We start from the raw sequence: 27,089 nt of genomic DNA, 5'->3' as shown, positions 1-27,089 counted from the left end.
TGAATCATTATTTACAATTTTAGGAGTAATTCCATCCAGTTGTGTGCTAACTTATACCGATGATCACAAATTTATGATCAAATTGAGGCCACATACATCTCAGAGACACGATTACTTTGTCAAATGCCTGATTTGCTTGTCTCTTGACACTTGTGTTTTACATGCACTGAACACCATCTTTTAATATTGTGAATGAAAAGTATTTATTATTGTATGATGGCTTTTGTTTTTAGAAAAGAAATGCTGATAAAATTAAATATTTTAGCTCAGTTTAGAATTTTAAACTCAGTTTTCATATAGAGTAATAGCACAATAAAGTTTTTATTTTCATTATTTGTGTTTTCAGAGAGCCACTCATTACCTAACAGTGCTCACAGTTTGTGTTCAATAACAGGTTTGTCTTTCCATATGTTCCAGAGCGTATTCTCCTCAGCTTCATTTGTGATCCATCAATCATTTCTCAGAACCGCAATCTGTTATGACAGGGTGTGTCTAAATCACTTAACCTAAAATCAACAATGTGAGTGTGCAAGTATATCCGTTCCTCTAAACATCATTCCCACCACTAATAGCACAAGAGCAGCCCTCTTCTTCGAGCAGTCATGCACCCTAAATCCACAGTAACCGCTGAGGGATTTTGGGCAGTGGCGTAACACAGCGTTAAATCGGTGTGTTTTCACGACACTAGAGGTTTTGCTTCACTTAATATCAGAAACAAAATAAAGAAATGGTATTAGAAATAATGACAGGCTGCGTTGCCCCCGCCCTGCTGGCGAGGCCAGTGCAACCACAAGAGTTTGGATGAAGGCAGACGATTCTTTCTGTCACCCACCGCAACATATCGCAGGGCCACTGAAGGTCAGCAGGATGGAGCGCTGGTCACAACCGCATCCCAGAATGCAAAGTGATAGGAGGAAAAAAAGAGAAATAGGATCTGGAATGCTGACAGGATGAAACTCATAGATAACTCACAGATAATTGATAGAAAGAAGAAAAAAAAACAAAGATTTAAAAATAAAAAATAGACTAAAATATAGCTTAAATGTAAATGTTGTACTTCTATGTACAATATGTTCAATTATAAAAACTATTGGTCAAAAGTTTAGAATAATTATGATTCTTTAATGTTTTTGAAAGAAGTCTCTTATGCTCACCAAGACTGCATATATTTTATGAGAAATGTAGTAAAAACAGTAATATTGTCAAATATTATTACACATTAAAATAACTATTTTCTGTTTTAATATATTTTAAAATGTGATTTATTCCTATGATGCTAAGCTGAATTGTCAGCAGCTTTCTATTCATCAAAGAATCCTGAAAAAAATATTGAGCAAAAATACTGAGCAGCAAAAACTGTTTTCAAGATAATATTAAGAACCATTAATAATTGAGCACCAATAAGAACTTAACATCAAATCAGCATCATGTGACACTGAAGACTGGATTAATAGCCCCTGCAAAATCAGCTTTTCCATCAAAGGAATAAATTACATTTTAAAACACATTCAAATAGAAAACAGTGATTAAATGGCAATAAAATTTCACAATATTACTTCATTTTTTATCAAATAAATGCCGCCTTGTTGAGCATAAGAGACTTCTTTCAAAAACATCTTATTTATTCCAAAATTTTGACTGGTAGTATAGGACAAAAACACTGCACTAATATATTTTTTACAATAAATTACCTTGCATAAAAGCATAGCCTTGTGGGCTGCGCTCCGACATATTGTGTAGTAGCGCCTCTGACGACCGAAGTTTGAATCCGAGCTCAAGGTCCAATCACTATCCTATCACTTCCTGTCTCTTTTCAACTGTCCTAACCAAAAAAAATCAAACACACCCAAAAGATATAACCAGAAAAGCTTCCCTACTTGAAAGGGAAATAATAATGAATAAACTAAAAATAACAAATGAAACTTTCGTATCATAACGTATCGTTTCGTATCGTAAACCGATCTTCGACCTTACAGGAAGTTTCTGAATACATGCATGTGTATTACAAGGCAAAACAGTGCAAAAATACAAAGCATTAATAAAAATGGGAAAGATATAGGTAGAATAAGAACAGAAAAGAGGGATAAAGAAGCAAAGTCAGGCTGCATTCCCAGGCACTGGTGGGATGACGGAGGCGGAGGGTGGAGGGCTACTGTCATTGTGGGAGTGCTGAAGAGTCACTGATAATTAGCTCAATTAGTGACAAAGGCAGTGTAATAAATACCGACTTAGTGTCTGGGTCCCTGCTGTCCACTCTCTACACGGCCTGTGATGCAGCCAGGGACTGACGGACAATTCATTAAACTGACAAAATACCCCACCGTCCAGGCGTGACGCTGTGAGTTAGCCCCCTACAGGCCTGGCCCATTGTTCTAATTGTCTGGGTTGGAGTCGCTTTCTGGCCATCTCCTCCTCGCCCCCTCCTTCGTCCTCTTCTTTCAAAAAACCCAAGGAGTTAATGCCCCTACCTAACTCTGTAAGTAGGCGATCAGCAGGTTGGGGGAAAGAAAAAAAATGGAAAGAGTTACTCGGGTGGGAGGGATACGGTGGGATTAGGGTCCGAGGGTTGCCCGGGAGTGTGAAGACCGGCCCCGATCGGAATGTCGTAGAGATGAGTCCAGAAGCTCGGATGCGGGACAAAGCGAGAGTTAATTAGGAAAGATTGAAGGAGTTGGCGACAATGGGCCGCCACCCGAGTCGAGATGAAATTGCTTCCGCGGATTATTGGGGAGCGAGTGTGTGGGTTGCGGAGATGTGTGCACCGGGAGGGGTTCGAGCTGCCTTGGATTGATGGCTGCCCCTCTGGTTAGGGAATAGGGGACAGGGAAGGCTGACCGGCTGTTCCCACAGTCTGTTCTGCAGCAGCCACCTTTGACACACGGGCCTGCCAGGCGGCAAGCAGCGAGGGAGGCTGGGAAAGGGAGGAATCTCGAAACACAAGAGCTCTTAAAAGCATAAATTCATTTCGCTTTCAATGCCAATAAGGATCATGATGGACGTATGCAAACGACAGAGCCAAAAATGCACAAATTCAGAGTCGCAGATTACGATAGATGCAAAACCACAAGCTGAAAACTCATTAACGCTGTACATCTCTATTTAGTAACATGGTAGAGAGAGTTTATGAATTGCCGTTTTCCTTCATTGGAGCGCTCTGCTCTTTTTCTAAAGCGGAGCAATTTAGTTTTAATTCAATAAGTGCCCTTGAGGGGCTCTGAAGAGCTTCGAGAAACTTAACCTTCCAGTCGTGGTTTGAAGCTAATAGAATAATGGCAAAAAATTAAATCACTTGAAATAAATCCAAAACAAAACCTCACTGGGTTGGACCGAGTAAGAGTTTGGCCAAGCAATGTTGTTGTAGAGCGACTACTTTCAATCCAAGGAAAGAAAAGAGTCACTTTAAACTCAAGGGAACAGCACAGAAAACAGGTACATGATATATGGACCACAAAAAAATGTGACAAGCAGCTTTTACCAAAAATTACGGAAGACTGTTTTCCCTCCTCGAGCTTGGGGCCTATAGAAAGGGTTGAGGTACAGGCTGCCGGGCAAAATGGACCAAAGAACATATATGGAATGTGAGCAAAGTTCGGGTCACCATGCTGAATAGAGCACAGTGGAGCAGTGGTCACATGCAGTGCTGATGTAGTGTGGGCGTATGGGTTCAACAGAATGTGTGGATTCTGCACAAACCCAAAGAGGGAGGAAAAAAACTCTGGTACCTCAAGACGAGAATCCCAACATTCTTTAGTGTCAGCCCTGATGAGAATGGTTTCAGCAGCACAGCATGCCTGGGATTATGGGTGTCTTTGAGTGTGTGTGATAATTACAAGGTGTGCAAGTGCGGTTGTGTGTGGATTTCGGAGTGCCTGGGCATGGCAGCTGGGAAGCAGGCAGAATCCAGGAGATTTGAACCCTACATGCTGCCTGACCCTCTCAGCAGATGGTGGCTCCAGAGAAACTGCCATCTCACATCACAAAAGCTCTAGTCTTGTAACATCTCCATCATTCGCTCGTACTCTGCCTTGCAACTGCTCCCTGAGAAGAAGCAATGTTAAAGATGACAGGGCATTAGTTGGCATCATTGTGTAGAAATCATAATGCGATTGGATGTATGATCACTGATCTACTAGATGATTTGATTTGATTCATATGAGCTACTACTTTAATTTAACGGGATAGTTTACTCACCCTCATGTCATTCCAAACCTGTATGACGTATTTTCTTTTGTGGAACACATTAGAAGATATTTAAAAAAAATGTTTCAATTGTTTTTGCCCATGAAAGTCTGTAGGGTCCAAAACAACACTGGAGCCCGATGAATTTTGTAGTATGGACAAAAAACACCTGACATTTTCCAAAATACCTACAAAGAGTTTTATGGTTTTTAGTCTATATCTATGAATGCCCGCACATGACATATGCAGAAAAAAAAAGATATTATGGCAACAAATTAAGAACTGAAGAATTTAATTTAAGACAAGCGAAGAGTTAAAAAGTTTGTAATTCATGGCCATAATATCTTGTTTTCTCCTGCATATCATGCATGGGGCTCCATTACTTGTGGATTATTGTGATGTTATTGTGATGTTTTTAATCAGCTGTTTGAACTCTCATTCTGACCATTCACTGCAGAGGATCCATTGGTGACAAGTAATGTAATGCTAAATTTCTACAAATCTTTCCTAATGAGCAAACAAACACATCTTGGATGGCCTGAGTGTCACTAACTTTTCAGCAAACTTTCATTTTTGGGCGAACTATATAATCTGCTTATGAATGCAGTGGCAATAGCAAATCATGTTTGATGGCTGTGACATAACTAAGATCTTTCAATATGTCCATTCAAATATCCTGTTTCAAAAGGAAATATTTACTGTAAACATTTGAAAAATGCACTAATCAAGAAGCTCTGACACACCTAAAATTGCTTTTAACAGAACAAAAGGTATGATTGACATTAATAATTGTGTAGAGGGAGATTTTTACATTATTTAGTGGATAAAAAGTCTAAATGTACAGAAACAGGAGCCGTGCACTCTTAAACCCATTTATTTCCTGAGGATGTTTCTGTGGAATGAGGGTGGGTATTATAAACCATTAGACTGATGTCTGTGGCTAATGCTGAGCAATGTGTGCAGTGCACTTCAGAATGGAGTCTGGGTGATGTACAAGTCTGAAGGAGAAAGTCTGTGTGAAATAATATCTGTATTCCTGTGCAAGTGTGTATGTCGGCTTATGTGTGGACGAACGGGCCTGATGCAGTAATGAATTAGGTGGCAATATCGACCCCCCCCCCAAAACTTTCTTCTTCAGAACGCAAAAGAAAATATCAGTGTTTTTTTTTCCATCAAATAAAAGTCAATGGGGTCCAATGTTGTTTGCAGTGTTGCTACTTATAAAAAAATGGACATAAAATGTGTTATTTTACCTGTTTAGTCTCAAAACATCTGCTATAAAATAGCACATTACAATGTACAAAACAGTTGGCCAAGCAACAAAACACACCAAATATTAACAAATATCTGACCACTGGATGGTGTGATTAACCAATCAGAATCAAGTATCCCAAACAGCCACATAATAAAAACAAATTTTAACTTGATCATACCTACCTAAAAATCTTCCAGCATAATGATCATATTGCAAATCATATACTGTAGTTTATTTCCAGTGCTTCATGCACTTCCATCCTATCCAGTTTTGGGGAGAAGAAAAAAAAGAGTTATCAATAGTATGACTGAATGCAATCCACTGGGGGGAAAAGTTGTTTAAGACAAAGGAAAAGGCATTGGGGTTTTTGGTTTTAATTATTGGCTATGTTTTTACAGCAACAGTGGGCAAGTGTTCAGCTCTGACATATGAATGGAGGAATGTTTATTTGCTGCAGTTTAGGGGCATAGTGGTTACAGGATCACTGACACATTCCTCTGTCCCCAACTCTCCCTTTTTCTCTCTCATGATATCTTAAAACACTATTCAGCTTCTGCGCACACACTGACTGAAGCTTTCTGTTCTCAAATTCAGTTAACAAATGCTAATATTACAGTCAGAGCAATCTTTCCCTAAGTCCCAGCGCTAAAATGGATATCTTAATTGCCATACTATTACAATATTACCCTGTTGAAAAAAACAGCATATGCTGGTTAGGTATGCTTTGAAGCATGGCAGCTGGTTTGAGCTGGTCCTTAGCTGTTCCTAAACTTGTTGAGCAACTAGCTCCTGCTCAGAACCAGCTCAAGACCAGCTTAAACTAGTCCATGACCAACTAAGGACCAGCTCAAACCAGCTTCCATGCTTCAAAACATACCTAACCAGCATATGTTGTTTTTTTCAACAGGGTAGTGGAAGTAAATATGATTGCATGCACCTCTGCGTCAGTGGGGCCTGGTTTCATCTCTTCAATTCCCGTCAGCGACCCTGTAAAGAAGACATTTTTCTTGGCAACAGCTCCCTAAGTGCAGTGACACAGGGGACAGTCAACCACAGGAGCTACACATCCACTCTGCTTGCATTAGAACACCTCCCTCTTTTGCCCCCACCCTTCACCAACACTCCACTCCACAATCCAACTCTATAATCACTTCCAGGAGCAAAGCAGAGGACATTTCAGAATGCCATTAGCCAACTGTCAATTATTGTCCATCATCTCAGAAACCCACCTCGTTGAAATGACAACACTGCCACATACAGAGGTGTGGTTTGATCTTGAATGACAGTGGTATTCAGACAGCAAAACTGTTCATGAAGAAATCCACTGTGCACTAAGGAGAACCTGCCCCCACCAATATTCAGATTTGTGGTCAAACAATATGGGTATTTCAATGATTCTACATTTTCCACATTTGGAATGTCTCAATCTTCAATGCATGGCAACTACGTCAGTGCTTGGCTGCTGCTACTATTAAGTGGTTGATCATTCATTTAACTTGTTCTAAACTTTGACAAAAGCATCTGGGAGACGCTTGGTTCTACGTGCTATAACGAAGCCTTTACTGACATCTAGTGGAAATCTTAATAAGCCAAAAATGTATGCAAACGAATTTACCTTGCAATGTTTGGACTTACCGAGATGATAATAAATCAACTGCGATGTACCTCAGGAAGGTGTTTTTTTTTTTTTTAACTGTAAATCTCTTAAGGGCACCAATTTACATTGTAGACCGTCTGCCTTTGTATGTATCCAGAAATATTTCTATCTATCTATCTATCTATCTATCTATCTATCTATCACTATTTTAAGTAATAAAATAATGTTCTATTACTTTAAAATCTTTGGGCCTTTTATTATCTTTCCCAGACTTCCGGCTGCTGTGCGCACTATATAAGTGACGTAAACGCTCTTCCGTTCTTCTCTCGTGCTTCTCTGAATCAAGATGGTGAGTTTACCAATCGTTCAGATAGAGGCCAGTCTTTCATTGTGTGATTATGAGGACGAGTTAGTGCGTTTTTTTCCACCGGGTGTACATTTCGGAGTAATTTCTTACTATGTATAGCTAAACACTACTCCGTTTTGTTCATATTTAGTCATTAAAGCAATACTACGCCTGAAGTGTACCGCATGTACATTTAAGCTCGTAACAAGCATTTATAAGCCATTTGTCTCAACTGCCAATGTTAAGCTTTACCATGCGGTAACATACAGTACTAACGTTAATCTAATTCTTAACGTTTTAAAAGCTCGAATAAGTGATTGAGATTTTTAGGCTATAGACTATATGCCTATTACTTAATACACCAGATGTACATTATAAAAATGAAGTACGTTAACACCTACAAAGGAGTAACGTTAACAGACAGAGACTTAGGTTACCATTATATTTTAACTTAAAAATCATAAATCTAACATCTTTTGTAAGATCATGTCTAAACAAGGTTGTCATTTGTAAACCAGTGCCAACTGTAATTCTTGATCTTCTAGACTAAGAAGAGGAGGAATAACGGGCGTGCTAAAAAGGGACGTGGACATGTCCAGCCCATCCGATGCACGAACTGTGCCCGGTGTGTCCCTAAGGACAAAGCCATCAAGAAGTTTGTCATCAGAAATATTGTGGAGGCTGCAGCTGTTAGGGACATCTCTGAAGCCAGTGTGTTTGACTGTGAGTAAATACGCTTGCTTTAGGAAGTCAGGATGCAAGGCTTCTTGGGTAGTGGGAACAATCAGGGGTTTGTTGAAGCATTTAGCGAACTTGTTTCTTTGTCCATCTACAGCCTACGTTTTGCCTAAACTGTATGTGAAGCTGCACTACTGTGTCAGCTGTGCTATCCACAGCAAAGTGGTGAGGAACCGCTCTTGTGAGGCCAGGAAGGACCGGACCCCTCCTCCACGCTTCAGGCCCGCTGTAAGTCATACATCCACATCTGCTTTCAATAAGAACATAAGCAGGTGTTGTGCTTGATAGCTGTTAGGAACTATGAAACCACATCTGCTTTCAATAAGAACATAAGCAGGTGTTGTGCTTGATGGCTGTTAGGAACTATGAAACATGCTAATTTTATACCATTTTGTCAATATATATATATATATATATAATACAAAGTTAACTGATGTTGTTTCCTTTCAGGGTGGTCCCCCAAGAGCCCCTCCAAAACCAATGTGATCTGCAGATATTTGCATACATTTGTATGTAAGGAAATAAAGCGGACTGAAATTAAAAGTGTGTTCTTCTGTATGTGTTCACTCAAAAATTAAAAATGTTGCTATTCTTTGTGTACTTGAAGTTCGGTTGTACTGAGAAAGATTACATAGGGAAAATAAAACGGCTTAATTTTATAGTCGTATGAACTAGACCTTGCTTTTTTTCATTTCTACATTTAGGACAAAATTTAATACATTTACTGAAGTGCATTTTGAAAAGGAAAATATTGTAAAATTTTGGTAACACTTTTATCACTTGTTAGTTAACTTTAGTTACCCATGAACAATAATGCTACATCATTTATTAATCTTAATGGTTTAGTAAATGGTTATTTACATTTACTAAAACCATTTTAAAATCTAAAGTTGTACATGTTAACATTAGTTAATGCAGTGTGAACAATTAACTGTTTTTAGTAAAGATTAATAAAGGCTGTAAAATACATTACTCATTGTTCATGTAAGAAGTGTTACCAATATTATTTTTACAAATAAAATGTAGTCTTTCATATTTTTAATTAATTCAAATTAGGTGGTTGATATACTAGTAGTAAATAATAATGAAACGCTAATAGTATTCTCATTAACAACAAACTATTAAAAACATTTGTTAACTGACAAAATAAATATGAGAAAACTTGAACTGAAATTAAAACAGAAATATAAAATAAAACAGAAAAGAAAGTTAAATAGTAAAACTAAAGACACAACAAAAAAAATTAAAAATGAAAATATAAAAAAACGTTCAAAATAATAATTACTACAATAGTTATTAATAATAGTGAAATATCTGGACTTAAGTTGGTTCAACTGAGAAAATAAGCTTTAAGTAATTTACAATACATGCTATAACTTTTTTTTTAAATCATGGTTCTGTCCTTATTTTAATTAAGAGACTACATGGAATATTTGTTCTTTTCAAAATGAATCTGTCACACAGCACAACTATTTTAAGTGCACTACAAAAATAAAAAAGGTGGTTAAAGATGGAGAGCACTCACCTTAAATGTCCACCTTCCCTTAAACATACTGAACAATATAATCAACAGAAAGGCAATTTGATCTAGACTAGACATAAATTAGGCAAACTAGAGGACAAGTGTTTAGAGTTGTAAGCGGACAGAAGTTACAACAAATATTACTTTATTGGACATGAAAAATGACTTCAACTTAAAGTTGGGTTACACTCCTTAAAAACAAAATCAAATAAACAATACCTCTTGAAACCAACACACCTTTTATAGAACATGAGGCAGTTTTTTATATTTGAACAAATTTGAGGTAAAGAGTTTTTCTTTGTCATATACATTTTTTTCTCACAAAATATTTAAAAACATTGAACCCAGGGATAAAGCCCAAGAATGACAGAGTTTGATCCCTGCCTCCCTCAAAATGCTAGGTCTCTCTTTCTCAGTTGCTGCTCATTATGGTTGCTTCACAGTTCGTTTAAAAATATTGAGCTCCTCACACCTTGGGGATAAGAAATATGAAATGGTGCAGAAAAGAGCTGGGTTTGGTTTGGACGAGATAGGGAAAATTGCAGCTAGTATTTCACAAGCAGAACAGTTGCAGAACCCCAGCAAACAAACGAGTACACATGCAACCTCTCCCATTCACACACTCGGTAGAATTCATTAAATAATTTCTTTTTGACCATTAAGTGCATTGTGTCATATATGGTTTTTGCCATAATTTCAAGTAAATAAATTTATGTCTGCAGAAAAAAGAAAATGAAAGTCTATGAAGGGTGCAAAGTCATTAACTAACCTTTGTAAATACTGGATTTGGTCTCACTTCTTCGATCCATTCATACCATTCATGTACTCCATAGGCTTGCACTGGAGTGAATTCAAGCATACGCATTAAGAGGCCTACAAACATTGTAAAAGTAACCGTAAGATGTAGGGTCAGTGGATTACACATAAGCAAGTATAGCAAGTGATACACACATGCCACAACATCCAAGTACCCTTAACCACAGCCCACGTCACATAAAAGTGAGAAATGTACAAGCAATCAAACAAAACAAATCTTCGAGAATCTTCAAAATTCACTCATTGGTGCTTTCGTTTTGTCTCAGTTTGTGCAAGTGAGATCCACTGATAAAACAGGCCACGATACATCTTGGCAGGACGGTACGTAACTCTACGACAACATTTCAGTCCTTTCCTTCAAAATCAAGCAGCAGTTCGTACTCAGTGTGATTGAGAGTACCGTATGCATGAACTCAGATAGGACATGACCACACAGGACAAGCGTACAGGATACAAGTCCAAAATCGAGGGCAGAAGTCACACAAACATCCAAGCACCTAATTTTACAACACAAGGAGAAAATGTTCAGTTCTGAATCCTTAAATGACCGCAACCCCTTTTATTATTAGGAAAATAGCCTTTATAGAATTGTTTTTAAAAACACCACACTGTTTATCTGGTCTTTATAACCAACGTGTTCTCGTATCAAATTGTTTCTCGTTTTCTCTAAATAGCATTTTTATCAGAAATCAGTGCAATAGAGCAATTTCAGAAAACAAAAGAATATGTTTCAAAGCTCAGTTACCAGTCATTACTGTGCCTGCTCCCCTAAAGCCTTTGAATAAAATCCCGTCCCACCCCCGTGCCGCCGTGTCTGTCCGAAACCCTCCCAACAGCCCCAGCAAAACACTCACATTTAAGCAGAATTAGAAAAAGTGCAATCCTCCTTTTGAGGTAACAACCCTTCCCCTTCACTCGTCATCAAAATCTCGGAATGCAACATGGGTCTGCGTTTGGTCTGCACCAGAACATTAAGGCTCCTTTCCCGCCTCCACATGTTTTACCGCATCTAAAAAAACATAATGTGGCCCACTGTGCAGCATGACCGAGGATGGATGGCGGGGACTTTGTACTACAAAAACTATTTAAAAAATAAAACTCGATACATTTGATAGGCTAAATCTTTATCATCATTTAAGTGAGGTCGAGATAAAGTTTGAAACGACAATCAAGATCTGAGGCACGAGGAAACCAGGTGTTTTTTTTTCTTCAGGACAGAGGTTGTAGACTCAAAAACTAAGGCAAATGTTTCAAGTTCATTTCCTTTCTCAAATAAAACATCAACATACATTTTAGAAAGAAATAAAATTACCCGAGCCTTAGCCTAGGCCAATCCTATTTGACCCAAGAGTGCCGTATCATCTCAGTTTTAAACATTACTCGAATTCAAGCTGCATTGTACCTACTGAATCGTCCAGCATTAAAAACCATGTGCAATTCGACAACTAGCTTGTACAGGGTTCATATAAAGCAACGATTAAGGCAATATGTGTCTGTGCTCCTTATATGGCTAACATACCAATACTCCAGCCTCAGTTTTGCAATTCACGCTGCTTGCTCTTCATTCCCTCTCTGTCAGCAATGTCCTCCCTGAGTCGCCTAATTTCAACAGTCCCACCGAGGTATCCTAAAAGAGCACAAAGTTTGTGTGAATACTCCTAGGCATGGCTTTCTCTTATTTAACAGGCTCAGAAATTTTGGAAAACCACTCTGGAAACAGTCCAGACTTTGGACGCCTAAGCAGTTAATTGTCTTTTTCTCTTCAAGAGGCAGACTCTATGTAAACGCCACCGAACAGATGAGTATAGACCTAATCTCACACCTCGAATTTCTCTTCTCAACTGTTAAAAAATAAACCCCACGGAAGGAAGGCACTTCTAAAGCAAAACAGCTGCGTCTTGCGATGAATGACTTGGTATGGGAGTGCAATCGGAAGAATCCGTTTGAATCCTCTTGACATCCTCTAACACGGGATGCAATTGCACGCTTTATGTTCATACCTAAGCGATTAGCCTTCGACGGTAAAATATGATGTCCGCTAACTATAAAAGCAAGTGCTAATATGCCCCAACCTGGTGCAGACCAAACTAGACGCCATGACGCCATCTCAAAGCAGCATACAACTCTGTACATCTCCCCCCAGTCTCGACTTCTGCCATCTACAAACCCACCTCAGCCAACCTGGTGCTCCCCGCGGACAATGTGCGAGGAGAACTCGTAGCGGTCCTGGCTGCGGTGGCCGCAGATGTTGCACTCAAAGGGCTGGCGGAAGCCGTGGCAGCCCATGTGGATGGTGAACATGACATGGTCCAGGAAGAAAATGCGACAGTGCTCGCAGCGGAAGGAGCGCACCGGCCGCCCTTCCCCATCCACCACTTGCATGGCTTCCCTCGCTGGTGGCGAGCGCGGGCTCGCCTTGGTCGGTAAACCCCCAGGGACCCCTTTCTCCCTGTCCCCTTCCATGTCCATATCTTTGGCGTGACTAGGACTGTGCCGCTCTCGCACGCGGTGGTTCAAGTTTCCCGGTGGCACTGAGGTGATGACGCACTGTTCCTCTGCCATGCTCTCAGTGTCTGTCGAATCTTGGTAACCGTTGCTTAGCGAGGCGGCGCGGCTGCGGGTAGAGGGCACATCTTCATGACCCTCGCCGGCCTCCCTCCCGGCCAGGCTCATGGAGATGCCCCCTGCACAGTTTAGACGCTGCCCTAGAGGAGTTATGTGAGGGTATACGGAGCTGATGACTGGGGTGAACTCTGAGAGGCAGGCAGAGTGGGGAGGCATCCGCAGGGAGTGGGAAGGATCCACATCATTGCTGCCTCCTCTCGGTGCCCGCAGGAAACGCCCTCCCATGCCTGCTAAAGCAGCGGTGTCACCCTCGGGGTGCAAAAGCAACATGTCCCCTTCTTTATCAGCATTGGGGTCAAGTTCATAAGGTGCTTCGGATATATTCAGTCGCATGTGCTTTTCACCTAGAAAATCAAGGAGCATCAGTATCATTGGTCTTCAGTAACCACGAAATTGCACTGAAGTGATTTTTTTTTTTTTACAGTTAAACAATAACCAATAACATTTTTATAACATATAGTTTTTCTAAATCTAATTAATTGCAACAAAATTCTAAAACCTAAACTAAGAAAACTGAGCAAAAAATAAACAAATTAAATAAATGATGAAATGAATGATTTACATAAAAATGTAAAAAAAAAGAAAAAAAAATTGTTTTTGTATATATATATATATATATATATATATATATACACACTACCGTTCAAGATTTTGGAGTACAGTAAGATTTTTTTTTTAAAGAAATTCATGTGATAGTACAGACATTTATACTGGAGTAATGGCTGCTGAAAATTCAGCTATGCCACCACCTAAATAGATTAGAAAAATTGTAATAATATTTCATAAAATTACAGTTTTTTTCTGATTTGATCAAATAAATGCAGCCTTTACATCTACATGTATCTACATGTTGTTATATTGACAACCAGTCAGTAATTAGACTGAATTAAGTTTCACTAACCTTACAAATTTACATGTTTAACACCTGAAAAATGTACAAAGACAGCTCATTTTGAGCGCTCAGCTCATTTTGAGTCAGACATAATAACATGCGATTCACTGAAAAAGTCATGCAAACCAAAACAGTAAAAAAGTCCAAATCAGTTATCTGATTCAGTCCATGATTCAGACTGATTTGCTTTGACTGATAGAACCCGAGTGATTTGTTCATAAATTTGCACATTTTGTTGCATGTTCGCTGTTGTGTATAGTCTGTATACAGTTCACTAACTCACAACTTTTTACCTGGAATAGCAGAGCAGAAACGCTGTTCTACTTAGGTATTCAAAGAAATGGTCTTACCCAGAAACTTCTGGGGTGTAGATCTCTTCCTCTTGGTGATGCTATTGGCCAGTCGATCAATGAAGGTCATCTTCTCTGAGGAGGACTGGATCAGGGCTTCAGACATCATCTCCACGTTATGGGACTCTTCACCTGAACATAATGCCAATGTAGATACATGTTTATAATAGAATAGTGTGTGTTTGATTTCAAAATGGTATTGGCCAATACCAGTGAAATTTCACAACATTTTTGATTCCACAGCAATAATTTATATGGTATTGAATATACACTACTCTTCAAATGTTTTGGGGTCGGTTTTTGGAAGAAATCTCTCACCAGAGCTGCACTTATTTGATCAAAAATACTGTAAAATCAGTACTATTGTGAAATTCAAGAGTTTCTATTTTAATAATAAAATGTTAAAATGTAATTTATTCCTGTGATGGCAAAGCTGAATTTTCAGCATCATTACTCCAGTCTTCAGTGTCACAATTATTCTAATATGCTGATTTGTTGCTCATGAATCATTTCCTATTATCATTAATATTGAAAACAGTCCTGGAACAGTGCTGCTTAGTATTTCTGTAGAATTACAATTAATTTTTCCAGGGTTCTTTTGTAAAAGGAAAGTTCAACTGAACAGCTTTTATTTAAAATAGAAACCTTTTATAACATTACAAGAGTCTTTACTGTCACTTTTGATCAATTTAATGTGTCCTTGCTGAATAAAAGTTTCCATTGTTTTTTATTAAATTGAACAGACCACAACCTTTTGAACAGCAGCATACTCCTTTATTTAAAAAGCTAAATCAAACATAGTCTAATGTAAAATAAATTACTTAAAGTATTATATTTGCAGAGCCTTAACTGTATGATTATTAGTTACAATACATTAATGTTGATTCAATACTGTCAAAGTTTGACTGAACAGCAGGTCTGTTTTTAAAATAAGAATAAAAAAGATCATATCAACTACAAAGCAGGTATAAGCTACATTTGAACTCATACTGCAAGCCCTACAACACAGTGATATTTTACACATAACCACCTGTTTATATTCTCTGTGTTTACAATAATACCTCTCCAAAGCATGTATATTTTAATCACGAAGTGCTTTGGACCGTTCATGCACGCAGCTACATCACCAGCTGTGATCTTCACAGAGCATAAATGCAATAACACTGGAGAGCTTTCAAAAGCAGCCGCCTGTCAGACAGCACTTGAGTAGTGAATACTGCTGATACTGCAGAAAGAATGATATCATGCATTTTAACATCTTGGTACCAAAGTACTGCTAATTTTGACCTCCCTTGCATTTGTGTGAGTAAATCTGGTATTACCGTGTGCAGGCTGGGTGTTGCGAGCAGGCTGGTGGTCCAGACTCTGTAGGTAGCTGTGACAGCGCTCACGATGCTCCTCCAGGGTGCTCTGCTGCTTGTAGCTGCGGCCACAGTAACTGCACTTGTAGGGCTTCCCTACTGTAGGGGAGGACACTGAAATAACGAGGACAGAGAATATGAATGCATTTCACACAGCTTTGCAGGTGTTATGTAAACATGAATATTACTAATACATTATTGATGTTGTGGCTAATATAAGATGTTACCCACAAAAATTTTTATTTTTCATAAATTGTAATATAAAAATGTTTTAAATATGTGTTAATATAATATAATAATATTTCCAATATGATTATTAAATACGAATAATGTAATGACTGATACAGGATTTATCAGACCACAGAATTTCCCTTGTCACAATTTCCCCAAAAACGAAATGACACGCTGCTCATCTATGACGTTTGCAGAATAGGAAAACCTACAGACCGCATCTGTCCGTTCAGCTTTAGAGATGTGCGTCATTTCGGAGAAATTCATTACTAAAGTCATTTCTCTGAATATCTGCATTCTCATTCAAAGGACCTTAGGCACTACAGGTAAATGCTCTTCATCATTCAAAAACACAAGCAGGATATCCTGTTTTCATAATACTCTAAATGTCATACTAGACCGCTGAATTTTGTTGTCTTTGACTAAAACTTGATTACATAACCAATGGATGAGGTCTTATTTACATTTATTAGTCTGCTCGCACAACCTTTAGTAGAGCAACAGGTTTAAAAGGAAGTTTAGCAAAGTTCTAGGCAGCAAAATAATCACCACTTGCATTAAAGGAGAAACAGGTTAAAATGACCTTGACTACATTCATTTCAGCTCTGTGGCAAATCAAAAGGCTTTTTCCATCCCACACACTTTTCCATCCATTTATTTTCCAGCCACAAAGTTCTCTTTCCTTCCTTCTCTTTATTTCTCGCAAATGGCCTCTCTCAAACCACAAAGGCTCACCGGAGTGGGTGCGGAGGTGTCCTGTCAGGGCGTCACGGCGACGACAGGCGTAGTTACAAAAGGGACATTTGAAGGGCTTCTCGCCAGAGTGGAGCTTGATGTGACGCAGCAAGTTGCCCTTCTGAGTGAAGGAGGCCCCACACTGGTTACATTGGAATGGCCGCTCACCTACAGAGACCAAGACTACCAGTTTTCCCACCCGCCCAAAAAAACAGCAGCACATATCTTCAAGCTGACATTTTTAAAGAAGTTTGATCTTTTTTTGTCAAGAGTTAGTCAAGAAACACTTACCTGTATGGCTGCGCTTGTGCACCATTAGAACATTGGGTCCAATGCAAATCATCCCACATATGTCACATTTAAGTTTCCCATTGGGCAGCCGAATGGGACCTGGGGATGCGAGCTCAGAGCTGGCCATCTCCCCGCAGCCACTCCCAGCCTGCCCTCGTGTACCTCCGACCATCTCCACACCACCATCTTCTGCCAACTCGCCCTTTTCATCTTTCCATCTTTCATCCTTCTCCCCAACTCTCATTTCCGCCAGTGGAGCACCACCTGCCTCCTCGTCACTATACAGCTCCACCTTGATGGAGTTAGCTGGGAACGGAGAGAAAGCAGTGGCAGATGCTTTTATCCAAAGTAGAAATAATCAGCAGTCAGTGTGGCAGTAAAATTAATGGCAAATTCAGAAATTATTCAAGAAAAGTAAAAGTGTGTTTAATGGACAAAAATACTGACCACTGAGTGAGCGGCTGGGTGAGGACTGTTGACTGTTTGGTGTGCTCACAGTGGGTCCTCTGAGCCCTGCAAAAAACTCACGCTCTGTTGAAGAATCTCCACTACCTGAAAACATTGAACCAGTCATGTACAATATAAATACATTTTTTTTTAACATTTAAATCAAATGTTCCACTATAAATTATATCAGTATGACAATTTGAGTGAAAAGTTGAATTGAAAAAAAAAAAAGATTTTTTTTTTATTAAAAAATGTTTAAAATAAAATTTAAATTTAAAAATCCCAGATTTTAATGTGGACATGGACATTTGAAACCCACTATATTTAGCTACATTCATGTCTATGAGAAAAACAAAACAATAAGACCTGATAAAGACACCTTACCTGACATGTACGAACGGCCATTGCAATCGTCAGCATTCATCATCACACCAGCTGCCTGTACCGAGAAATCATAAAAAAAATATTTCTTGCTAAGGCATAAAACTTACACATCTTACAAAAAACAACTTAAGTTTTTAAGAAACCTAAGTGCATGCATTGATACATTTTACAATAATACAGTGCACACAAAGAACGCTAAAATGTTTATATTTGGCTCTTCTGATTTCAACTGAAAAAATAAACTGGTTCACTTGCAGTTTGTTATTTCTCCCTTTCCTGTGTGGTTGCACGGTTCGAGTAGCTGAATAATTTATATGCACACTGGTCAAGATCTCATTTCTAGCTCAACAGCTGAATTGAGTGTCCATTCTATAGAATTCTAGTCTTAAATGGAAAGCGTAGTGTGCAAGAAACTGCCCTCCCTTTAGCCTGTGACCTATCAGAACACAGGCTGACATCTAAAGCAATGATGATAATAAGGCAAATGCAGGGGTTGTTATGATTTGCCATTACTCAGAAATTTCCACATATTATCTGTCGGCTTTGGTACTGGAAACAAATGCAACACTTTTGGTAACAAAATAAAAGTTTTTGTTTATAAAAATAACTATTTGACACGTCTGCCGCCAAAAAAGACTGTATTTTAAGAAAGACTTCAAAGCTTTCAACCTTTGGCATTCAGCATGTTGAGTAGCTTTAATTTTTTTTTTGTGGATGTCTATAAATAAAATTTGACCCCAAAATATTTCATATTGTCTAAAATTTAGACCCTCACACGTACTGTTCTTTATGATTGGAAATAGTTGGGCTAAAGACAACCTGCAGTACAAGCTCCCTTGGATGTAATATTTTATACTAAATAACAACACTAAAAACACTAAAAAAAACCCCAAAAAAACACCATGGCACTTTCCTAAACATGTCTAGTGCGTGGCATAAGTGGGAACAAATGTATTTGTTGAAATGGACATGCAAAATAGACTCATATTGTCTGCTCCAGTCATAACATAGTATTATTAAACACATAAACTAAAATAAGAGAAAAAGATACACCATACATTTACTAATAGCAAAATAATACGCAAGGTGTTTTAAAAGTCAAAGAAACACTAAAAGTGATTGAAATAAACATGAAAGTGACACTTTTGGCTCACACTGAGACGTGAACATTTCTTTTGGCACAAGCGGTGTATGAAAATTATTTAATTGAAAAAATATTTAGTTTTTCCCATTATAATACTCTTTGGGACCAGATAAAAACTCATTCTGAAGGACTTTGAATCTCTAGTATCACAACTGAATTATTTATGATTTTTTTTGTGGTTAATATGGGTCAAACTGACCTAAGATCCATAGGAAGGTACAGTTTAAACACATTCAGATATTATAAACAGCAGGTGTAGGCTCTAGACAGTTGCTATTAGACGACAAACGACATTGCGTACTTTTTCATTCTTTTAAACCTAGAATAAATATGGACTCTTAAAGATTATTATTTTATATCCGCTTCATGGTGTAATGTTTATAAATATTTAATAACATATGATCTAATAACAAACAGGCCTTCAGAAATGTAAGACCTCTTAGTGTCGTATAAGTCTAAAAACAGACACAGCTGCAACAGGCAGATCTCATGAATTCACAGTGCTGTCAATGAGTCTAATTACCGCAATAATCGCCATAAAACAATGCCTGACGACGAGAACATGATTATCGTGCACGAGCACTTGTATGTTTATTAACTTTTCATGCACCATCGTGCTGCAGAGGAGGACTGACAGCACGCCGAATCATGTCAATCCTGTCTGTCTACAGCAACACTAGCTAGCAACCGCTGCTAGCCAGCTAACGAGACGTGACAGCTCACAATAAGGCAAAGACAGCGCTGAACTAACTCACAAACGAAAGAACTAGCGTTGCTGACAACGCAATCCAATCGGCAGCCTCCGGTCGTGAAATACAGTCGATCTTTAGACGTGATAAACTAAAGCGGAATTATGTTTCCTGAGAGCCCGCTGGCGTTGCTATGGCACCCAGCACTCGACAGATGCGTCTAGCTGTGTAAACCCTCCCAATCCGAGCATAGTTACATGACCTAATGTCACTTTCCTTGAATAACCGGTATCGGTTTTGCACGGTGAGTATTTTTCTTACCTGACGATCGACTGCAATTGCAATATTTATACAGCAGAAGCGCCGTTTGTTTTTTCTGGCGAAGGCAACATCTCCGGGATCTTTTACCTGAAACCCCAAACAACTTCCGGGCCCATGCCGGGATACAGGCCCGAATAACCTATAACCGAAAACCGCCTCTCAAATCCATGATTGGGAGAGATTATCGAATGCATCGATCCTCATGCTACAGGTTAGGTAATAAAAAGCTACGCAAAAGCTACAAACACCACATATTATTATTATTATTATTATTATATTATTTCATTTCGATGATAGTGTCAGTAAAAGTGACTTTTTGTTGAACGTATAATTAGAACAAATGACACAGTAATGATATTCTAATTATAGTAACTTGCATATTGTTGTTAATATTTCGATGACACTGGCAATAAAAGAAACATTCAAAAACAGATGTGTTTACTATCATAAATGTAGACTACTTTTTTCATTTAAGCTCTTTGTTGAATTTTCTTGAAGGTAGCCTATAATTAGAACAAATGAGTATATTCTAAATTCTAAAAACATTACTAATTACAGTATATTCATGTGCATATTGTTGTTGTTGTTGTTGTTGTTGTTATTTCGATGACGGTGTCAGTACAAGTGACATTTAAAAAACAAATGTTTCCTAAGATTTATCTTAAATAATACTTCTTTCATTTAAACAACTGTGTTCCCTGTGACAAACAGGTCAAATTTGTCTGTCTGTGAGAATTTCTTTGAACGTATAATTAGAACAAATCACACACAGTAATGATATTCTAAATTCTAAAACCATTAATAATTATATTAGTGTGCATGTAAAAAAATTACATTCAAAAAGCAGATGTTTTATCATAAAAAAATCCTTAAAGGGGTCATATGATGCTTTTTTAAAGATCATTATTTTGTGTATTTGGTGTAACAGAATATGTTGACATGCTTGAATGTTCAAAAAACATAATATTTTTCAAATACTGTACATTATTGTAGGTCCTCTATGCCCCGCCTCTCTCAAACGCTTAGTTTTCTACAAAGTCCCTCCTGGACAAAGACAATGATATAAAAGAGCTGTAGACAGTTTATTCTATATGGAAAAATGCTTAACGCGAAACTGTGCGTGTTGCATTTATTCTGGGCTCACCTGCTTGCCTGTATATTAGTTATGTATATTAATAATGTAGAGGAGCATATTGAGTTTGGCCTTTTTAGTCCATTATGACACATCATGCCACATTTTGCGGTGTGGGAGGAAAATACTATATAAATATTCATTATATTAATAAACTGTATATTTAATTTGATATTTTAATAGCATCTGAATACATTAAGCCATATTAAGTGTTTATGTTTTTCTACAGGAGAACTACAAAACGCTTAACGAGAGACTTTGCGCATTGCGTTCATATTCTGCTGTTCTATGGCGACGGATTTGCGGGGCTTGTCTTTTTCTTGCAGGACCCTGTAGGTTACGGTACTAAATTAGTTTTAATCATTAAATCACCACAGCGTCTTGTCTCCATTGGCAACACGCACGATTTGTGTCGATTGCAAGTGACGTCGCAGGTAGCGGAGAGTGCAAGTGGCGATTGCAAGTGACATTGTAATTTAGTTTCTTTTTTCTTGTCTTCACCACCTGGCTACTGTTGTAAAATGTTGAGAGATTCAAACAAAAAGTAATCAATAAATAGAACAAAATAAAAAATAATAAAGACTGCAAGTGATGTCGCTAGCGGAAGTGCAAGTGTCTGAGAGTGCAAGCCTGAGAATGCACGTCTGAGAGTGCAAGCGCCAAGCTGCAGCCAGACCCTTCTCGCCGTTTTAGGGGGGCGTGGCAGAGTCTTAACTTTGATAAAGAATATCTCTTTGGTTTTGAGACTTTAGTCTTTGCAACTTCAGGGATCTTATCTATTCACGAACAGCTTGTAACACTCCAAAGAGAAAGGAAAACTTGAAATCGCATCATATGACCCCTTTAAAGCAACACTTAATCATTTCCCTGTGTAAGGTAACAGGCCTAATATTTGTTTCGTTTTTGGGATTTTGTTGAACGTATAATTAGATCAAAATGATAGGCTACATTCACGATATTCTAAATTCTAAAACCATTAATAATTTCATTAGTGTGCATATTATTATTATTATCATTATTGTAGTTGTTGTTGTTGTTGCTGTTATGTAGGCCTGTCCTACAGTAACATGCATATAGTTCCACATTAGTTTATTTATATACTTGGCTATGATGTGTACATTGCAGAGTCATATAATACTCTGTTTTGATGTACAGAGTCATACTAATTTAGACTAGTAAATATATAGCAAATATACTTATATTTAGTATTTACTCATATCCTAGGTTCATCAACAATTATATCACGTTCGGTCAAAAATCTTGGTGTAATCTTTGATGACTAGCTAACTTTCAAAGACCACATTGCAAAAACTGCTCGATCTTGCAGGTTTGCATTGCACAACATCAGAAAGGTCAAGCCCTTCCTAACAGAGCATGCTGCACAACTTCTAGTCCAGGCCCTTGTCATTTCTGACAATGAAATAAATGACTACATTTCTTGGCTGAACTACTGCAATGCTCTTCTGACTGAACTTCCATCATGCGCAGTCAAACCTCTTCAAATGATTCAGAATGCAGCAGCACGTCTGATCTTCAACAAGCCCAGAAGGGCCCACGCCACACCTACCTCTCTTTATCTCCCTGCACTGGCTACCGGTTACGGCTCGCATCAAGTTCAAGTCATTGATGCTTGCAAATAGAACAGCCACAGGCTCAGCACCCTCCTACTTCAACTCACTCTTACGAATCTACATCCATTCCAGAAGCCTAAGATCAACAATAATCTTTTATTTTAGTAATTATTATATACATTTTGTTGATTTGTTTGCATTTTTTTTTCTACAAAAAAAATAGCTAATAATAATAATAGGCCGACCCCCTGCAGTACCACTGCAGACCCCTTGGGGTCGCCAACTCCCTGTGGAAGACCGCTGTGTTACGGTGCGTTTCCACTGGCACGTAGCGAGCGCAGCGGAGCGAGCGTTTTCAATTCATTCCTATGGAAATTGAGCTTAAACGCTCGCGCGGTGTATTATGGGATTGAAAGCGGCGCGGAGAAAGCGTTGACAGCGGCTGAGAGCGTCAAAAGATTGGGCATTCCTCGATTTTATGCAAATGTAGAGCGAAAAACGCTGTGAAAGGAAGAAGATGAAACGTAAACAGGGTGTTTTTCAGAGGCGTGCTCTGCCCTAAATTTGACACGCCCCAAAGCAGTAGCGTTGTAGCGTTGTCAGCGGCACTGAGCGCAGATTTGACGCTAACAATTCTTTTAATACTTAATGTTACCACAAGATGGCAGAGAATCCTAAATTGTCCTCCTCGAGGGAGCACTTCTCTAAATACAAATGAGAAACCTTTTTTTATTTAGAAAGGGTCACGTTTATTACATCAGATTTATCAAGATAAAAATATCCTGTTGTTCTCTCAAGTATGTGAAAATTACATCTGTGTCTTTTAAACAGTATGTGACGTCTTCCTAAGAAGATCATTTTCTCCTTTTTGTCTTATGTCTGTTGAGAAGTATTTCATATGCCTCCTGGATCTGAATAAACATCTGCTGTGCCTCTCTCTGCTTGCCGCTTGGGGTTGTAATCTGGATGCCACACTTGAGCCAGTTCCCTATAGCTGCGAGTGACCTCCTCCAGAGAAGCTTCTTCTGACAGTGATAGTATCTGATTGTAAGAAAATATTAAAATGACAAAATCCATTATTTACCTTCTGATATGTAAAAACACTGCAAAGTGAAAACTATAAATATTATATACACTGTTGACCATTTTAAACTGTACTGAACTCACCTTCAGAGCCTCCATTTCTTTTTTACTATACTCATTGAGAATTATTTCTAGCATCTTCTTCCAGGTTTCCTCGTAGAAACCCCCTCCTGTCAGGACACATAGCAGACGATACGGCAACAGCAAAAAATACTCTAGGAGTCCTTTGAGCCACGGAATGAACCAGAAGAAATCAAGCAGGGCCGCTAAACAGTCTGATATGTAGTATAATGTGGCAGTGGTGTTGTGGAAAACACAGTATCCCAGCGGAGCAGAGAAAGCCAGCACACCTAAACTCAGACGATACAGACGGGGCCCTTGGGACGATTAACACAAACTGGTTTAATTAAACAGTCTTGCACTGCACATGATGTAACCCAAAGGTAAGACTTTCCCTAGCTAACAAAAGTATGTTCTAAGAATTCACAATATGTTATGAAAACCTTATTTCTGAATGTTCAAATCGTCCGTTTTTTTTTTTTTATCTAAAAACTTTTTTTACCCCTGTTGATTATAGAACTGTTAAAGGAACATACAATTTTATTATTTTGCAAACATTTTGGAAATGTTACCGTAGAAATTTCTCTGAGCGTTCTTTTAACATTCTTTTAACGTTCAGACATTTACAAAATGTTAGCGAAACATCCAACTAAAACATTTTAAACAATAAATGAATGATGTATTTGTGCTAACAATTTGAGAACATTATTCACGACCAGATAACTTTAAATGAATGTTCTATTAACATAGTAGAAGAATGTTTGTTAATTGTACTTTGAGATAACCTTTCCAGAATGTTCTGAGAACGTTCCTATGGCGTTATTTTAATGACAAATGTCGAGAGCGCATTATTGTAACGCGAAAGCACATTAATACAATGCGCGAGCGCGAATCTCTCCGCTCGCGCGCGGATTATTCAATGGCACTCTTCTCTAAAACAGTGAATATACAGTTATATGACAGTTACATGTAATTACATTGTCTGCAAATGAATTAAACCCATATAATATAATGTAGTAATGTTATGGCAAATATGAAAAATTCATTATAGTGTTATATTTGGTCTCCAAATCTTAAGTATAGGTTTAGGGAATAGTGCATCTGACCCATATCTAACTAGTTATGTCTTAAATCAGAAGATATATTTATATATATATATATATCAATCCAAGTACACAATATATATAGACCTATATGACCACATGAACTTTAAGAATCATATGCTTTTTTGTTTGTTTAGATCGTTCAGAAGGGTTTGACCAAACTGTTAAACTAGGTTATTTACAAATCATCCAAACACCCGTTTCATTTCTAATATTATGACTAAGTAGTATTAAATTGTAAAGAAATTACAGATCCATCTTTGAAATCTGATTGGTTGATAACTTTTGACAACATTTAATTCAGGTGCGAAAATAATTAATATCTATAGCGCATGAGCACAGCGAGATTTGAGAGTGCACAGGACAGTTTGAGTGAGAGGAGAGACACGTTTTAAGTGCGTGCACTCTCTCTGGGCGAGAGCAGCGTGTATCTGAGCGCGCGCATCCGGTTTTGTGCGAGAGCAAAGGAAATCCGCGCGCGAGCGGAGAGATCCGCGCTCGCGCATTGTATTAATGTGCTTTCGCGCTACAATAATGCGCTCTCGACATTTGTCATTAAAATAACGCCATACGTTCCCCGTTACCTGTGTAGATTCTGAAGTAACAAGAAAGTTTTGCATACGTTCCCATTCCAGGTCCAGTGTTTTAAATGTTTTAAAAAAAAATTTTTATTGGTTATGTGAATGTTGAGGGAACATTCCATTTCATCATTTTGCAAACATAATGGGACTGTTACTTTTGAATGTTTTTTGGACGATCTGAAAAAAGGATTAGCATTGAACAATGTTAGACAAATAACCAAATAAAATGTTTGGGGAAAAAAACATTCCATGAATTATGTATAAATACCGTTTTGTGCTAACATTTTGAGAACCAAATAGAGACCAAATAACTTTGAATGAACATTCTATTAACTTTAGTGCAAGAACGTTTCAGAGAATCTTGCCAAAGTGTTAGTCAAAGTTCTTGGAACATTCACTATGGATTGACATGCATAAAATGTGCATATGTAAAGTGCATCTCACCAAGTGGCTCTGGCCTCAGAGGTTTGAACGTGCTGTGTTGCGCAGCGGTAACACTGCCAGCTATGCTGATGGGCAGAGGAGAGAGGTTGCTGCCATAGAAGATGGATGATGTGATGATGCACAATATGAGGGTCTTCTGAAGGTCAGAGGTTTGCTGGCCCACAGAGGACACCAGATGAATACCTGCAGCTACGCTCAGTGGCAGCACTAGGAAGTAGAAGAAGCTAAAAGAACTGAGGCTTATTAAAGCCACAGAGCCGAAGTAAATACCAACACAAATCTGACCGGTGAACCGAATCAGGCCTACAGGTGGTGGTGGAGTGGCTTGTGGACGTCTAACGGGGGCTCTCTCTGCGGCATGGTTCGCCTCGCTCATGTACGATGGGATACGGAAGAACTCTCTTGCCCAGCCAATGCCAAAACCTCCAAAAGTTAGTATCCAAAGAAGAGCATGGCTGTCTCTGCCCAGGTAAATGTGATGAAGTCCAAGTGGGCCACCCATTTCCCACAAGGCATATGTGATCATGACATTTTTAGCCATAAGGTCATTCTAGCTGCACACAGGAGCTTGGAAAAGGTGAATAATTGTCAAGTTTAGCCAATAACATGATTATGAAAAGTGCTTAGTAATAAAGTTTAAGAACAAGCATTTTATGTGAATCTCATACAGTTTTTAAAGGAATAGTTCACCCAAAGAGAAAAATTTCGCCTGCTTCTCATGTAAATCTATCATAAAAGACTATATAGCATGGAATATATATGGAATATTGTTTTATTTATTTCGTTTATGGTGCATTTTTCCATTTGGAGTTTGATAGCATTGGTCTGCATTTACTGTATGAACAAGAAAAGCACATTTTGCCATACAGGTTTGGAATAACATGAGGGTGAGTAAATAATGACAGAATTGGCATTTTTGGGTTTTATGCTTTTGATAATCTCTCTTTTCACTCTCTCATATCACCCATATCACTGGCTTTCAAGTTATACAATCATACAGCTCACTGTTCTCTTACGTGCAGGAACTGAGAGATCAAGCTTCATTCATATACCAGATTGTTTTAGAAGACTCCTATAACATGGTTAGCATTAAAATGTAAGAATGCATGCAATAGATCACAGCATAATCACTTTAACATTTAAATCATTCACTTTCAGAAAATAATAACCTATGGACTTCTGTGTTTGCATC

The 27,089-nt window shown here is 38.3% G+C and overlaps 3 protein-coding genes across 4 annotated transcripts; 1 reads left to right on the top strand and 2 right to left on the bottom strand.

Moving 5' to 3' along the window:
• The first annotated feature begins 7,333 nt into the window (after positions 1 to 7,333).
• LOC107695812 (40S ribosomal protein S26-like) lies at positions 7,334 to 8,658 on the top strand. Its single transcript, XM_016495869.1, has 4 exons — positions 7,334 to 7,380; positions 7,923 to 8,100; positions 8,213 to 8,343; positions 8,566 to 8,658. The coding sequence occupies exons 1-4, from the start codon at positions 7,378 to 7,380 to the stop codon at positions 8,599 to 8,601; spliced, it is 348 nt and encodes a 115-aa protein (XP_016351355.1). The 5' UTR covers positions 7,334 to 7,377; the 3' UTR covers positions 8,602 to 8,658.
• Positions 8,659 to 9,778: 1,120 nt separating this feature from the next.
• LOC107695809 (zinc finger protein Eos-like) lies at positions 9,779 to 20,029 on the bottom strand. 2 transcript variants are annotated; one of them, XM_016495865.1, is made up of 8 exons: positions 19,924 to 20,029; positions 17,770 to 17,824; positions 17,386 to 17,490; positions 16,939 to 17,244; positions 16,648 to 16,830; positions 15,643 to 15,795; positions 14,321 to 14,452; positions 9,779 to 13,422 (listed from the first exon to the last, which is right to left on the bottom strand). In XM_016495865.1, exons 2-8 carry the CDS (start codon positions 17,810 to 17,812, stop codon positions 12,626 to 12,628), a joined length of 1,719 nt encoding a protein of 572 aa, XP_016351351.1. In that variant the 5' UTR covers positions 17,813 to 17,824; positions 19,924 to 20,029; the 3' UTR covers positions 9,779 to 12,625. The 2 variants fall into 2 exon arrangements, with proteins under 2 accessions (XP_016351351.1, XP_016351352.1); XM_016495866.1 differs by having other exon boundaries at positions 16,648 to 16,815.
• Positions 20,030 to 23,413: 3,384 nt separating this feature from the next.
• LOC107695753 (dnaJ homolog subfamily C member 22-like) lies at positions 23,414 to 27,075 on the bottom strand. The gene is made up of 4 exons (XM_016495783.1): positions 26,914 to 27,075; positions 25,898 to 26,464; positions 23,794 to 24,086; positions 23,414 to 23,667 (listed from the first exon to the last, which is right to left on the bottom strand). The coding sequence occupies exons 2-4, from the start codon at positions 26,436 to 26,438 to the stop codon at positions 23,521 to 23,523; spliced, it is 981 nt and encodes a 326-aa protein (XP_016351269.1). The 5' UTR covers positions 26,439 to 26,464; positions 26,914 to 27,075; the 3' UTR covers positions 23,414 to 23,520.
• Positions 27,076 to 27,089: the final 14 nt, after the last annotated feature.

This window comes from Sinocyclocheilus anshuiensis, unplaced genomic scaffold (assembly GCF_001515605.1).
Source record: "Sinocyclocheilus anshuiensis isolate Anshui unplaced genomic scaffold, SAMN03320099.WGS_v1.1 scaffold234, whole genome shotgun sequence".
Classification (NCBI taxonomy): domain Eukaryota; kingdom Metazoa; phylum Chordata; class Actinopteri; order Cypriniformes; family Cyprinidae; genus Sinocyclocheilus; species Sinocyclocheilus anshuiensis.
This window is presented reverse-complemented; position numbering and strand designations above follow the sequence as displayed.

Coding starts and splice junctions, on each gene's coding strand:
- LOC107695753 (XM_016495783.1), bottom strand. CDS start 26,438: ATGGCTAAAAATGTCATGATCACATATGCCTTGTGGGAAATGGGTGGC. Junction 24,087..25,897: donor TCTGAGGCCAGAGCCACTTG/GTGAGATGCACT, acceptor AATCGTCCCAAG/GGCCCCGTCTGTATCGTCTG. Junction 23,668..23,793: donor AAGAAATGGAGGCTCTGAAG/GTGAGTTCAGTA, acceptor TCTTACAATCAG/ATACTATCACTGTCAGAAGA.
- LOC107695809 (XM_016495865.1), bottom strand. CDS start 17,812: ATGATGAATGCTGACGATTGCAATGGCCGTTCGTACATGTCAG. Junction 17,491..17,769: donor TGGCCGTTCGTACATGTCAG/GTAAGGTGTCTT, acceptor CAATGTTTTCAG/GTAGTGGAGATTCTTCAACA. Junction 16,831..16,938: donor GCACAAGCGCAGCCATACAG/GTAAGTGTTTCT, acceptor GAAAACTGGTAG/TCTTGGTCTCTGTAGGTGAG.
- LOC107695812 (XM_016495869.1), top strand. Junction 8,101..8,212: donor TGAAGCCAGTGTGTTTGACT/GTGAGTAAATAC, acceptor GTCCATCTACAG/CCTACGTTTTGCCTAAACTG. Junction 8,344..8,565: donor CTCCACGCTTCAGGCCCGCT/GTAAGTCATACA, acceptor GTTTCCTTTCAG/GGTGGTCCCCCAAGAGCCCC.